The sequence below is a fragment of the Astatotilapia calliptera genome, chromosome 10 (genome assembly GCF_900246225.1).
Source record: "Astatotilapia calliptera chromosome 10, fAstCal1.2, whole genome shotgun sequence".
NCBI lineage: Eukaryota > Metazoa > Chordata > Actinopteri > Cichliformes > Cichlidae > Astatotilapia > Astatotilapia calliptera.
In genome coordinates, this window is record NC_039311.1 from 8297488 (window position 1) to 8312120 (window position 14633).

The 14633-nt window shown below is 41.5% G+C and overlaps 1 protein-coding gene across 2 annotated transcripts; it reads left to right on the plus strand.

Moving 5' to 3' along the window:
* The first annotated feature begins 1827 nt into the window (after positions 1-1827).
* On the plus strand, positions 1828-14633 carry tbc1d8b (TBC1 domain family member 8B). 2 transcript variants are annotated; one of them, XM_026181862.1, is made up of 21 exons: positions 1828-2105; positions 3557-3667; positions 3782-3900; positions 4023-4248; positions 4496-4736; positions 5097-5304; positions 5417-5584; positions 5695-5856; positions 7118-7268; positions 7420-7634; positions 7759-7876; positions 7972-8257; positions 8353-8482; positions 8583-8681; positions 9226-9294; positions 9404-9644; positions 9735-9800; positions 11990-12082; positions 12222-12269; positions 12378-12475; positions 12575-14633. In XM_026181862.1, the coding sequence occupies exons 1-21, from the start codon at positions 1979-1981 to the stop codon at positions 12989-12991; spliced, it is 3393 nt and encodes a 1130-aa protein (XP_026037647.1). In that variant the 5' UTR covers positions 1828-1978; the 3' UTR covers positions 12992-14633. The 2 variants fall into 2 exon arrangements, with proteins under 2 accessions (XP_026037647.1, XP_026037648.1); XM_026181863.1 differs by lacking the exon at positions 11990-12082 and having other exon boundaries at positions 1829-2105.

Consider the following 14633-nt stretch of genomic DNA (forward strand, 5'->3'; position numbering starts at 1 on the left):
TGGAGGAAACTGGTCGGTACAGCTGTCAAACTTTAGCTGATTGGTTTAAAACTTTTAAAATGTCCTTGAAAATGATTTTAACCGGTGACTTTGAAACTTTTACAGGTGAAGCATTTTCCACAAAGCCTTGAATGAATTATAGTGACAGAAAGAGACCACAAGATGGCGCCATTTTTCACGTAGTAGATACCGCCTGTTGGCTGTTTGTTTACGTTCACACTACTCCATGAATATTGTGCATAAAGTTTAAAGTATTCCTCAGGCTTGGTTTGGTCTTGGAATACGTAGTCTATCATAGATATCAATGACATGCTGTTGGTGAAACACTCTGTACCTGCAGTTTGTTTTTTCCAAAAATGTAACAAACAAAACAAGGACACACATATTGATGGCTGATATCAACTCCACTCAACACAGTGACCAACGCAAACTCGGTCACACACTGGCTGAGTTGCACTGACTGACCAAGCTGGTGACCAGCATGAGGAGGAGTACCCAGGCTGTTGTGGCTGTGTAAGGTTCTTCTACATGTTCCACAAAAATTAATAAATAAATTAGGCGAGGGAAAAGATCTACTTACTTTTTCTGTTCTCCAGCCTCAGTAACTTTCACACAGTAAAAACCGCTGTAATATTTACACCTCTGATGAAATGTCATAAGTGTTAGCTTTATTTTGATACCATGATTGTTTACACAGAGTTTGTAATTGCAGAAAAATACTCCAATAAGTTAATGGAAGAACAATGAAAGCTTAGTCTACTGTTAGCATATTTATTAGGGCATGCCCAGAGGTTCTATCTATGGATAGGAACACAGCTGGAATTTAACATAGTACAATGTACTACTCAAGTACAGATTTACTATATTCATTTGTTTTTACGTTATGCTACTTTCTGCTTCTACTTCAGTGTTGTATGCATATACTTTGGCGCCATCCTATTTATGTTAAAACGTGAGTTACTTGTTGTTTTTCACGTATTAAAAAAAGTTACCAATAACTGTTGCATATGATGCTTTTTCACTGCATATAAAGCTACTCTGCAGCATATAATTCAAATCACAGACAATCCTGCAACATTAAAGTGAAATAACAAATTAAAGGGAAACAGTACACTTTAATAAATCAACAATTGTAATTACATAATATAATCGTGAGTCTGAGTGGAAGCATTCTGCATAATGATAGCACTTTAAGGTTTTAATTGAGGTACTTTAAGTATATTTGTTGCTAAAAACCTTTGCCTAAATAATTGGCACAAATTAGGATTATGACTTTCTTAAGGAAAAGAGTCTACATAGTGTTTCATTAAATGGTAAAACTGTTATTCAATACAAAATGATGTTTAAACTCCTATGTGGTAGAGTGCAGTTTTTTGTACAACAGTTTTAGATTTTGTATTTATTTTGATCAGATATTCTGACTTCCTGTTGATCCCACCCCCATGCCACCTTTTATCTTTTTACACTGCAAATCTCTTTTAATCAGTGTTATGACTCATACTGTTTTATGAGAAAGTGGAGGGAATGCGTTAGCATTTCATTAATGAAATATTTGTAATTTGATTGACATTTTTCTCTTTAAAATTTTACATTTGGAAGAATGGGGAGAATGCAGTAGATGTATAGTGCCAACACCTTACAGGGTTTACAGGGTATACTTGTTTTACTATATTTAATATCCAGTTTGTGAGGCAAAAAATAAAAAAGATCAGCAAAGACGTTGTAGATGTCTGGAAACTTTTACAACACAGTTCTGTAGTATATTTGCGCTGTTGCAGTATCACCCGCCTACAGCCACTCATTCTCCTCAGAAACTACAATCCCACAATGCCTTGCACTTTTGGCAGCATTTCTTGTCGACGTGGGAAGGGAGGGATTCGGACGCAAACAAATGTCCATGGGTTTGCTGTCGGGGCGCGTTAGAGATAACCGTGAAATGTCAGGTCGGTTTGACAGATAACTTGGCGACATTAGAACCATGTGGCTCAAACCCGAAGAGATTCTGCTGAAAAATGCTTTTAAATTGTGGGTCACCGAGAAGGATAACGAGTATTTCGTGCTGCAGAGGAGACGAGGGTACGGAGAAGGTGGTGGCGGTTTGACAGGTAATGTTCGCGGTTTTGTTGTCATATCGTATTTTCGGGACAGCTGCTGCGGCTTCACAAACCACAAGGAAACACGCAAGTTAATAGCTGGCTAACTCGCGGAGAATTTCCCTAGCTAACTAGATGTCTGCCACTGTTAGGGCGGGTGCTGTTACACAGCCTACTCCTCAACCGAGAGGGGGGGGGGAAGGAAAAGCGTCTTTGCAACAGGTTTGAGCTATGGGTCCAAATTACGTGAGTCAGTTTAGGTACTGAACAGCTGGTTTACGTAGTACGTGTCAGTTCATTGGCCCGTTTGGTTTGTTTCATGTTTCTTATAGCTGAGTGGACGAGGGGGTCTGTACACTACACCGCTGATTTCATTTCCTTGGGGCCTGTATTACAGGCTGTATTCACTTTTTTAAGGGATTGTTGTGTCACCCAACAATTTAGCAACTCATAAAAGCAGAAGTATTCTGCTTGTTGATTTTCCTGGTTTAAAAAGGGCATTTCCACTCTGCTGGTGAGCTGGGTCAGTTTGTGAACAAGTGCACCTGTTTCTCACACAGGCTAGAAATTAAACCTGGGCAATTGTAATGTCACTGCTGTGTCAGCTCCCCAGATAGTAAATGCATCAGCCACTTTGTGGAGAGACCCTGATGCTCACTCGAGTAGTCACAATGTAGCGTTATATATACACAGTGTGTATAAATAATTTCTTTTTCCTGCAAACTATACAACATCAAGTTTATCAAGTCCTTAAATTCCTCCCAAGTAAGTTTCCAGTTTAACCCACAAGACCTTCTTTACTAACTTGGAACTCAGAGGAATACTTCTAATACATCCAGCTTTTGTAGATTATCTATTACCATCTACTAGATTGTTAATAATGTTGTCAGTGGCTAGAAATGTACTGATGTCCTAACTGTCAGGGTTAATGATAATAGAGGTTAAATAGTATGGTCCCCCCCCTTCTCCAAAGCAAACGGCACTTTACACCTGAAGTATCACCATGCTCTGCGCTGCAAAGTGTGTTTGTTTGATCTGCTGAATGCTTTACTACTTGGCAGCTCATCGTTAGAGCATATTTGGGGGTGTTCAGCAGGGTGGCCTGTCTAATGCTGACGCGATGCATAGGATAGTGGTTTCACTTCGACCTTGTCAATTATTCATGGAGGGCACGTCAGAAAGAAGTTGTAGAGGTAACAGATTTAGCTAATTTTAGGCCTGACGAGGACCTGGGGGATCATGCATTTCCGCTGTCAGTATGCGTTCAACACAGTCTGAGATGTAGCTATGAACAATGACTGGATAGTCCTGCACAGACTAACTAAAGGCAAATGATTCAGCACACAGTTCTGTTTATGTCATTTTTGAAGGGCAAGAAATTATTGAAGGCTTCTATAAGGATTCATGTGTAAATCTGATATTTATCTTTTTTTTTTTATACATCATTGTACTTTATGCTACAGGCCTCCTTGTAGGAACCCTGGATACTGTGTTGGACTCCACTTCCAAAGTGGCCCCTTACCGCATTCTGCACCACACGCCAGACTCACAAGTGTACTGGTCAATAGCATGCGGTACGCCCCTCTGCATTTTCATGTCAATATTGCTGTCTGTTCTCTAGTTGTTGCAACATTTCTTCGATTAAGCTGACCTTAGTATTATGTTTTTTCCTCTTAACATTTGGTCAGGTGTCACCAAAGAGGAGATTATTCAGCACTGGGATTGGCTGCAGCAGAACATTATGAGGACGCTCTCTGTTTTTGACTCCAGCGAAGACGTCACCAGCTTTGTACAGGGCAAGATTAGAGTGAGACTTTAGGAAGACCTTTTTTTTTTTTTAATCCCCAGAAATGTTGATTACTTGCTTTATTATTATATCCATAATATATATAAACAGTCTGCAGTAACCCTGTGTACGTCACATTTTAGGGTCTTATTGCAGAAGAGGGGAAGACATGCTTAGTGCAGGAGGATGATCCCGAGAAGTTTCGAGAAGCCCACTTGAGGTTTGAGAAGTGGTTTGAGCTGCCACCAGAGGAAAAGCTGGTCACATATTACTCATGCAGCTACTGGAAAGGAAAAGTACCCTGCCAGGGCTGGCTCTACCTCAGCACAAACTTCCTGTGCTTCTATTCATACCTTCTGGGAGCTGAGGGTAAGCAATTTCTCTGCCATTCATAGCACGTGCTGCTGCCTGTCTTTAGAAAGTTGATTGGTGGTAATAAAGGGTGTGACAGCTGCTAATTGCTGTCATAGTGGGTTTTTATGGCCTCAGAATCTTTTAGTAGTTCTTTTGTTCCAGGTAATGACAGCTTTTTAGGTTTTAAGAATAATTGTATTTATTTTTTTCTTTGTTTCCAGCAATTAATTTAACTACTTCATATTTTTTTAATGCTGTGCAGTTAAACTAGTCATCTCCTGGGATGAGCTTTGGAGGCTGGAGAAAACCTCTAATGTCATTCTGACTGAGAGCATCCATGTTTTGGCTCATGGAGAGGATCACTACTTCTCCATGCTGCTGCACCTGAACGAAACGTTCGTTATCATGGAACAGTTGGCTGACTACTCCATCAAGCGTCTTTTTGATAAAGAGTCCTTCCAGAGAGAGCCAGCGCTGTCTGACCCGCTGCAGATTACAAAGAGGTAATATTTTGTACGCTGTGCAGTGCAGCTTCACACGATCCTGTTAGTGCCAGATGCAAAGTTAAAGAACCCGAGAAAACAAAGTATGACTTGAGTCAGATTGGGTTTATGTTTGGTGTGACCTGCCAGGATTGCCAACCAAGTCACGCCTGAGCTTGCCAGTGCCAGTTCTTTAAAGACAGTTCCAATGTTTGTTTACTTTTCCCATTGTTTTCATTTGATCCCAGTCGACGAGGGAGTCACGTCCTGTTATTTTATAATAATATTTAAGCAGTGTGGATCATTTTGAAATACATGTAAATGGATGACTGATGTGAATAGAGGCTGGAGGCTGATGTTTGTGCTCTTCTGTTTCCACAGAGGGCTAGAAGCTAATGCAAAGAGTGAGCAATTCAGGACATTTTTCAGGCTTCCCAAAGAGGAAAACCTGTTAGAGGTGCACGAGAGCTTCTTGTGGGTTCCCTTCAGCCATTTTAACACGCTTGGCAAGATTTGTCTGTCGGAGAACTACCTGTGTTTTGCCAGTCAGGATGGAAGTCAATGCCATGTCATTATTCCAATGCGAGAGGTAAAGTCAAACAAAAAGTGTTTTGTCTTTAAAAAAACAAAAAAAACAACAACCTGATGAACAACAGAAAACCTCATATGTGACCGTCTGTCTCCTTATTTCTGTCTTCTAGGTTGTTAACGTTGAGAAACCAGACTCCAGCAGCAGAGCTTTAACGGTGTGTGTGCGCGGCAAGAGGGCGCTGCGTTTCTCTGAGGTGCGGGACTATCAGCGGCTTGCCAATACAATCCGTAGTAGGTGTGGGATTAGTGCCAGCCCACAGCACTCTGCTTCATCAGAGGTAATGTGCTGTGATTGTTTCATTTGTGCCATTTTGCTTCTCTTTAAACGTCATCCTGTAGTTTGCAGAGCTGTCTGACATTGAAAATGATTAACGTCTTTGTCATGAAGGCCATACGGGGAGAATGTCAGTCTCTCATAAACCACTTTGAGGACAATCCAGAGGACGTAACTTTAATGGTGGGGCAGAAAGACAGCAGCAAGGCCGTGAGCACCGAGGCTCTCATGACTGTTTTCCACCCCCAGGATGTTGAAAACCTTGATCCCAAAATGGTAAACAACAGAGTTCATCTGCTCGAATGAAAATTGATTTGTTTTTACTGGCCTTTTGTGTAAAATCACCAGATCACATGCATATATCTGCATGTTCTAGTGTGCAGCAGACATCTTCATATGTGCTTGGATTTGTGCCCATACCCAAAAAAGTAAAAAGCTGTTCTACCCAGAACTAAACAGGATGCACTTATTATTGGTGGGGTGGCTGTAGCTCAGGTGGCAGAGCAGGCAGCCACGAATCAGAAGGTCGGTGGTTCGATCCCAGGCTGCCTCCTGGCAGTTGTGGTTAGTATCTTGGGCAAGGTACCCCATGTTTGCCTACTGGTGGTGGTCAGAGGGCCCGGTGGCGCCAGTGTCCGGCAGCCTCGCCTCTGTCAGTGCGCCCCAGGGCAGCTATGGCTACAACGTAGCTTGCCATTGCCTGTGTGTGAATGGGTGAATGACTGAATGTAGTGTAAAGCGCTTTGGGGTCCTTAGGGACTGAGTAAAGCGCTATACAAATGCAGGCCATTTACCATTTATTGGAAATCTATAACCAAGACTCCATCAGTGTCCAATTTGCACATGTTATTAACAAGCTCAATTAATCTACAAAGTCAAAATGAAACTGTAACGTTCATAGGCATCTAACCTGTGACTCCTGTAATCTATCCTCTTAGCTGAAGTATGTGGTAAAATACATACAGACTTTATGTTATTTATGTCTTCCTGATTGACACAGCATGGTTAATCCCCTGATGAGGAAATGAGTTTAGCAATCTTTGGATTATTGAATACAACTTCTGCTCTTTGTCCTTTTAAAGTATAATAATGACTACTGGTTTGCTGCTTTATTTACAGTGTAAACACAGCACATCTGTTATGTACAGTTTGATCAGGGTCAAGTCTGCTCAGGTATTACAAATAATGTCAGACAGATCTGGAACTTTATGTAGATCCAGATGGGTTTCTGTGGTTCAGATGGGCTCATGAAACTGTCTGCTGTGAGTGTGGATGACTGGTTAGTTCTTGGGTGTTGTTATAAAATCAGATGAAGAATACATGAATTTAAAAAAAAATGCACGTTTTGTTAGTAGCACTGTTGTGTGTGCTGCCTTTTAGAAGCACAGCCTTTCCCTCAGTAGCCATCTTGTAATGCCTCCAGATGCTTATTTTGAAAGAATGTAAGAAAACAACTGGTCAGTGGTACATAGAAAGTGCATGTATACAATCATGTCTCAAACTGAAAAACTTTCTTCTGATACTTCTGGGTTAACAGCTTAAGGAGAAGATGAAGGAGCAGTCTTGGAACATCCATTTCTCTGAGTATGGACGTGGTACGAGTATGTTCTTTACCAGGAAGACGCGAGACTTGATTGTGCGCGGCGTTCCTGAGGCCTTGAGGGGAGAGCTGTGGATGCTTTTCTCAGGTTGTACATCAAAGTTGCCGTGTCCCGTATAGTGACAAGCTGCATCAGTCAGTGGTTAATGAAGCCTTGTGTGATCAAAGTTTCATCTACTGAAGTGCTTTTTTTACTTTAAACCGAGTGGGGGCTTTTTTTTTTTTTGTACACTCTGTAGGGGCTGTAAACGACATGGCCACTCACCCCGGCTATTACACTGAGCTGGTTGAACAGTCTCTGGGCACAAGCACTCTGGCTACAGATGAGATTGAAAGAGACCTGCACCGCTCTCTCCCCGAGCACCCGGCCTTTCAGAGCGACACAGGAATCTCAGCTCTTCGCAGAGTCCTTACTGCCTATGCCTACAGGAACCCTAAAATTGGATACTGCCAGGTACTTAAAATAACTTTTGAAATATGTCCTTCCCTTGCCTCTTGTGATGATATATTATACCATTGTGTACTTAGGAGGAGGGAGAAGCCTATTAAACCATACTGTTTATTTCTCTCCTGTTCAGGCTATGAACATTCTCACCTCGGTTCTCCTGCTGTATGCAAAAGAAGAGGAGGCTTTCTGGCTGCTGGTAGCCGTCTGTGAGAGGATGCTGCCAGATTACTTCAACCGCCGAATTATTGGTAAGAGTGGAAAGATTGGCTTCTGCTGGATACCTGGCAGCGTGGCATTTTAATTATGCCAGGAGCAAAGTCTCACTATGAAAATATTTTGTCAGGTGCTTTGGTTGACCAGGCTGTGTTCGAAGATCTGATTAGAGAAAACCTCCCCCAGCTGGTGGAACACATGACAGACCTGAGCTTCTTCTCCTCCGTGTCTCTGTCCTGGTTTCTCACGCTTTTCATCAGTGTGCTGCCCATAGAGAGCGCCGTGAACGTGGTGGATTGTTTTTTTTATGATGGAATCAAAGCCATCCTGCAGCTTGGCCTGGCCGTGCTGGACTACAACATGGAGGCTCTGATCAGCTGCCACGATGATGCAGAAGCTGTCACCATCCTCAACAAGTCTGTGAATGCAAAAATTATGCATGTCCGAGACTTTTAAATATTATTACACTGTAAATAATACTCTCCCTCTTTGTCTGTTGGTGTTGTTCCAGGTTTTTTGACAGTGTGACAAACAAAGACAGCCCATTGCCCCCGACAGTGCAGCAAGCTTCAGTAGGCAATAATGATAAAGCATCTCACATCAGCGTAGATATCAGTGAGCTGATCCGAGAGGCCTATGAGGTATAACTTTGCTCTTTCAGTCTGTGACCGATTAGAGACAACCTCCCCACCGTTTTTTTTTTTTTCTCTCAATAAAACTAAGTTGTGACGGTCTTTGCAGAAATATGGAAATATTCGTTCAGAGGAAGTTGAGAGTTCACGGAAAAGAAACAAACTATATGTGATTCAAACACTGGAGGACACAACCAAGCAAAACGTGGTAAGTAAGCTTAGAGTAACTAGTACAGGGGCCTGTTCGGACACAGTATTACACAAGTTATATATTTTATATCTATTCAGGTTTTTGTGGCAGTTTTAGATGAGTGAAAACTTATTGGCTGCCTTGCATTTTATTTCCCCCTCACCCCTTCAGAGTCCTGTTTGCAGGACCTGGATTAGGGTGCCTAGTTGTGACAAGTAAAAATAGGGATGGGAGGCTTGAGAATGCATTGATATCAGTTTTGTTCTTACAACAAAATCCAAACAAACATGGCCATCAATGTTTGCCCAGCATACAGAATGGAGCAGGCAGTGGTCATTTTAGGGGAAACAGATAACTTATAAAAGGTCTTTAGAGCAAAATATGAGAATTGCTCTTACAAATGATGTCAGACCTGCCTATGCATTTACTCTGGTCACCAGGAACACATCTGCCGAGTTAGAACAGGCTTCTCAATATGTGTGAAAAATATGAGTGAAAGTAATTTATAGATTGAATTGTAATATTACTGTGGCCTTAATAACGAGGTCAAATGTGTTTTCAGATCCGTGTGGTGTCCCAAGATGTCAGATTCAGTGCCTCACAACTGGACGAGCTTTATAATTTATTCAAAGTGAGTCATGAACTTCAATGTTGTATCTTTATTGTCACCATGCTTAACTGTTTGTTAGAATAAGAAAGATGGACAGGTCATGCTTCCTTCTCTGTTTATCTACTTTCAGAGGCAGCATTTCCTCAGCTGCTACTGGACAATGAACAGCCCAGCTCTGCTCCATCATGACCCCAGTCTGGCCTATCTGGAGCAGTACCAGCTGGGTTTCCAACAGTTCAGCATGCTCTTCTCCCTGCTGGAGCCCTGGGCTTTCTGCAGCATCAAGAGCACCCTCTCCCTCTGGGTTTTCCGCCTGATAGATGAGAACCAGGATGGTCTCATTAACTTTAAAGAATTCTGCTGTGCCCTTGGTACATTTGTTGGTTCTCTGCTCTGTTCTAGTAAAACTTTTAACCTCAGTGTCCCCACTGCTGAAACTATAACTTTTGCGTCTCCCATAGATACTTTATACACCGGATCTTTCACAAATAAGTTGAAATTTCTCTTCAAGCTCCACCTGCCACCAGGTAAGTAATGAACAACTAATAAAACCAATCTCAGTTTAAGACTAGATCGTTAACTTCTCTCTCATGGCCCTGTGCCCTTTATTTTGCTATCTGATTTTCATCTGCCTCTCATAAACTACACAACACTGTCTTTAACCTCTGACCTCTTTCTTTCACACAGTGTCTATGGTGATGACAAACTGCTTTAGGTTCAAATGCAGCAAATGTTTTCAGACTGGAATCTATATAGTTGATGCACGCTGCAGCAGCAGACTGACAGAAGCAGCCCAAAGTGAAATAAAAGGTCACATAGTTACGTCAGTCTGAGGTCTGCAGGGCTGAAATGCACACGGGTTGTCATTTCAATAATTCAGCCCATAACCCAGCATTTGATGAGTGAGCACATTGCCTCGGGGAAGAAAGTGTCCTTGAATGTGTGACTCTTATGTGCGTGATGCTTGTTGAAGGCAGGGGTAAGAATAGCGTATGCTGGGTGAAAGAGTTTGTCATGGCAACAACAGGTCTAAGGAGCTGTGAGGGCATTTAGCAGTGGGCTAGTTTCTTCAGAAAGAGAGACTGTGCTGCTCAAATTACAACTGACAGCTTAGCAGCAGATGAGCACTGAGTCACCGCTTGTGATGTGCCAGGCCTGTGAACATCAAACAGCAAAGCTTATTTTGTGTCTCATGGAAAGTGGACATTGCTTCAGCACCAAGGACAGGTCACATCCTGGTGCCACAGTCTAAACAAGATGGTGGAGACGCACTTCAAATTTGCCACCTGTGCACTGATCGCTGTTTTGTTTGCTTCCTCTGTATGAATAAGAGGGACTGGAACTGGGCCAAACTCTACATTGAAATGATTGGAACCATATCCTCTTCAGAGCTGAGACGCTGCAGGTTTTTCAGTCCAGAAGAGCTGTGGAGCAGCTTTAGTCATTTATCAGTTTCAGGCGGAAAGCAGTGACCACTCGGTTACGTTAGCTCTGTTGTGATTGGCTGTAGTGACCGCAGCATGTCTTGTTGTACCTTTTTAACTTAGAGCCCTGTGGAGGTCTGCATTGTTCTTTATGCTCTGTAGCATTTTATACTTCAGGACACTTTCATTGTTGGAAATTCGGTGGAAATGTTTTCTCCACTTATTCTTAATTAGTTTGCATTCAGAGGTTGGTATTGGTCTTTTTGCTGAGAGGAGTGCAATGTGTAACTTATGTGGCAATATTTAGGCTTATGCACCACAAAGCTATCAGGAAAATAATATTACATTTCTGGCTTGTGATGGGAGTTGTTTAATCTACGCATTTAAACCAACATGCACACACATGTAGACGTGGCTCAGGTTGGAGCAAAAAAAGGAAAAATTCGAGTGTTTCTTTTTTTTGATGCATGGAATAATACTGTAGCATGTTTAATATTAACAATTCTATACACAGCTATTTTTAAATCTAAAAATCGGATACCTCTGTGTGGATTTAACATCTGCGTTCTTTATTTATTGGCCAGATTTACTAACAATGTAGAAGGAAATCATACAAAGGATAAAATGTATTCATCACCGAAAAAAGCATGTTTAGATCTATATTTCTGGACCTCAGCTCTACTGTTTTGCTATAACGGAGCAGAGCTTAAAGTGGCAATTAATAAATTGCTCCAGTCTCATATGGCATACAAAAATAGTGCTCAAAACCTCAGAGAAATTTGTGTCTTTATGGAGGTGGCATAATAACTTTAACACATGGCTCATCCAGAATCTGAATGTAAATGCTTTGTTTGTTTACAGCCTTAGGTCAGCTGTTGTACACAAATTTCAACTTAATGTGGTTATAAACCTGAGCTGACAAAAAGAATGCTGTTTCGACCTTCATGATCACTCAATGGTCTCCATCAGTTTGTACCAGAGTTCACCCTTAAATCAGATTCTCATTGATTCTCCCTCAGCTGTCTTCCATAGATCTGAATTGCTTCTCTTTCTCTCATAAGAGACAACCATATGCATTAAAAACTGCTTTTAGACCATTATTTTGATTGGTAGTAGATCCTCATCAGATCTGCATGCGTTGTTGACTCCTTTGTGCTGCTCTTGGTAATTAATGTTTTCATTGAAACAAACTGGCTTAGTAAATCTAGCCCTAAACTCTGCTTTGCTCTTGTGAATTCTTTCTCCTTTGTCTTTTCTTTCCTTTCAGTGCACTTACAGACAATATCTTTTAGCCTTCACAGGTAGTCCTTTACACTTAAAGGAACAAAGAATCCAGCACTTTATTCCAGTGACTGAAGATTCTTCTCACTTGAGTAGACTCACTGGTTAGCTACCTCTTGTCCTTCCTCAAAACTCCAATTTAATTTCCTCTTTTCTAACTAAATATCGCAATAATTCTGTCTTAACACTTGCGTGGAAGCATTTTTCTCTACAGTTTGTTTATATGCTGCTTCCCTGTTTCAGCCTTTGATCTTCCAGAAGATGGTGTGATAAGGAAAAGCCCTGAAAGAGGTAATATTACACCCAAATTTATAACAAATGATTAATGGCTCCAACAAGGATTTGTGCAAGGATTATAATTTCTTGTAACACAGTTAAGTTTGTCAATTAAACTGACAGGAAGAGGGAAGGTTGACCTGCAGGCCTATCTGAAACAATGGCAGAATGAAATATTAAAGAAAGAGGAAACCATCAAAGACCTGCCCAGAATTAATCAGGTAATTCAAACCATGCTTTGTTGTGTCCGTGTGACTTCATCTTTTTCACAATAAATTGACTCATTTAACTTTTTTTTTTCCCCCACATTTCCATCGCAGACTCAGTTCATCCAGTTCTCCAAGACCCTGTACAACATTTTTCATGGTGATCCCGAGGAGGAGTCACTGTACCGAGCCGTGGCTCATGTGACCAGCCTCCTCCTGAGGATGGAAGAGGTGGGGCGGAGGCTGCTGGAGCCGAGCAGCCCACCCGAGTCCAAAAAGCCTGCCAATACCACTGCTGGCGAGGAGTCTTCAACTGAAGAGTCCTCCACAACCCCAGAGAGCTCTGACACTTCCAGCTCCCACAACAGTCAAGACCTCTCAGAGACCGAGTGGTCGTTTTCCTTCGAGCAGGTCCTAGCATCTCTGCTCAATGAACCGGCCATAGTCAGCTTCTTTGAGAGGCCTGTTGATATTCAGATGAAGCTGGGACAAGCTAAGGTCGCCCAGCTGAAGTCAAAGACCAATAAGTGAACTAACACTTTGCTTGCACACTTGGAAACCTACAAGTTTCCATGAATTTCCTTTCTCCACTTGAACAGGGTGGTGGATTTAGTGGGACACAGAGTTAAATTACTATCTACTGATACTATCTACCGATCACACATGAGGAGGAATCATCAGAGACCTGTTTGTCACGCAGATGATGAAGAACATCAGAGACTGATAAAACACGTGCAAACACTATTCTGTAATAGGTCATTAATGTGCAGTATATTTTAATGTTCAAATGCACTCTCTCACTCGGCCACAGTTTCTTCAGATTTTCTGTTAAGAAAAAAACAAAATAGTTTAGTGATGTGCTTTATAAGATGCTAATTTCCACTAACACGAGAGAAAGGATTGTCCCTCTCCTTCTCTCTCCAGTCCACGTACATAATAAATGACGTAAACCGCATGATGGAGTCTGCAAGAGGATTCTCTGGTTGGAGATCTCCATGTATGTTCTCTTTCAAATTAGCTATCACTGCTGTAAAGTGAAATTTACTGTAAATGGTAGTGTGTCCTCTGACGTCAGTGTCTCATAGTGTGCGTTTTGCTCTAAACATAAATTATGAGAGTGCAGCTTTTTAGTTAACGCAGGCATGAAGCAAACAGTAATATGGCTGTTTGAAGACGAGTTGCAGTGTTGTCGTTGGTAGCCAGGAAATGAACTCACTCGTTATCGGAGTGAAGACGTCACAACATGAAAAGTTACACTGCAGTTGTAGGTGCATTTGCAATAATGTACAAAGGAGGATGCTGTACTGCCACATCTGTCTCTCCTCCAAAAACGGCACACAAAAATGGTAAACATGTCAGGATTAGGGGGATTTCATGTGGGTCATACTTGAAAACATGTAAAGGGAAAAAAATGTCCACCTTGCAGCTGCAGGTGAGTAATCTGCCTCCTCTAAAACTGTGTCTGATATTCACAGCGTGATTGGTTAATGTGTCGTTTGCTTACGTCCGTAAATGTAGGATTTTACGCTCCTGTTAGTGCGGCATTGTACACATAAAGGTCAGTTCAGTAGTTGTTTGATTATTATGTATATATAAGGTTTGAATGAGAATCTAATATATAGAAGCTGGGAGGGTGTTGCAGACACCTTAAACCGTTTGAAGGACATTTTGTGTTATCAACTCTCAGGGTGACATTTGTGTAAAATGAACGGGAGGAAAGGGATATTTTTTCAATCTGGGACATTACAAAATATATGTGATACACAGATTGCATCTTCTCTGTAACACTAAAACATAAAGCATGTGTAGCATAGTTACTGGAGTTGCCACATTATGCCAGCCTTTGACAAACAGCCATTACTGCTTGCTACAGAGAGACAGCATAATCACTATAATTTTCAATTTTCTGCTGCTTCTTCTTATACTTTCAGCCTGTGAATAATTTGCACTTGTTTGAGATGTACAAGCTTTAGAAATGGCTGTGTTTTGGCCAGGTTTGCAAAGCGTGAGTTCAGAGAGGTTGTAACTGCTTCAGCTACAGCTTGTCATCTCCAGGGGCCAAATTCATACACTTTTAGCTTTTTTTCTGCCTGTGTTTTTAAAAACAGTGCTTTAGATGCTTCTTAAGTGCAGCTGCAGTCCTCTGTTTCCTATATCCTATATTTTAGTCTTT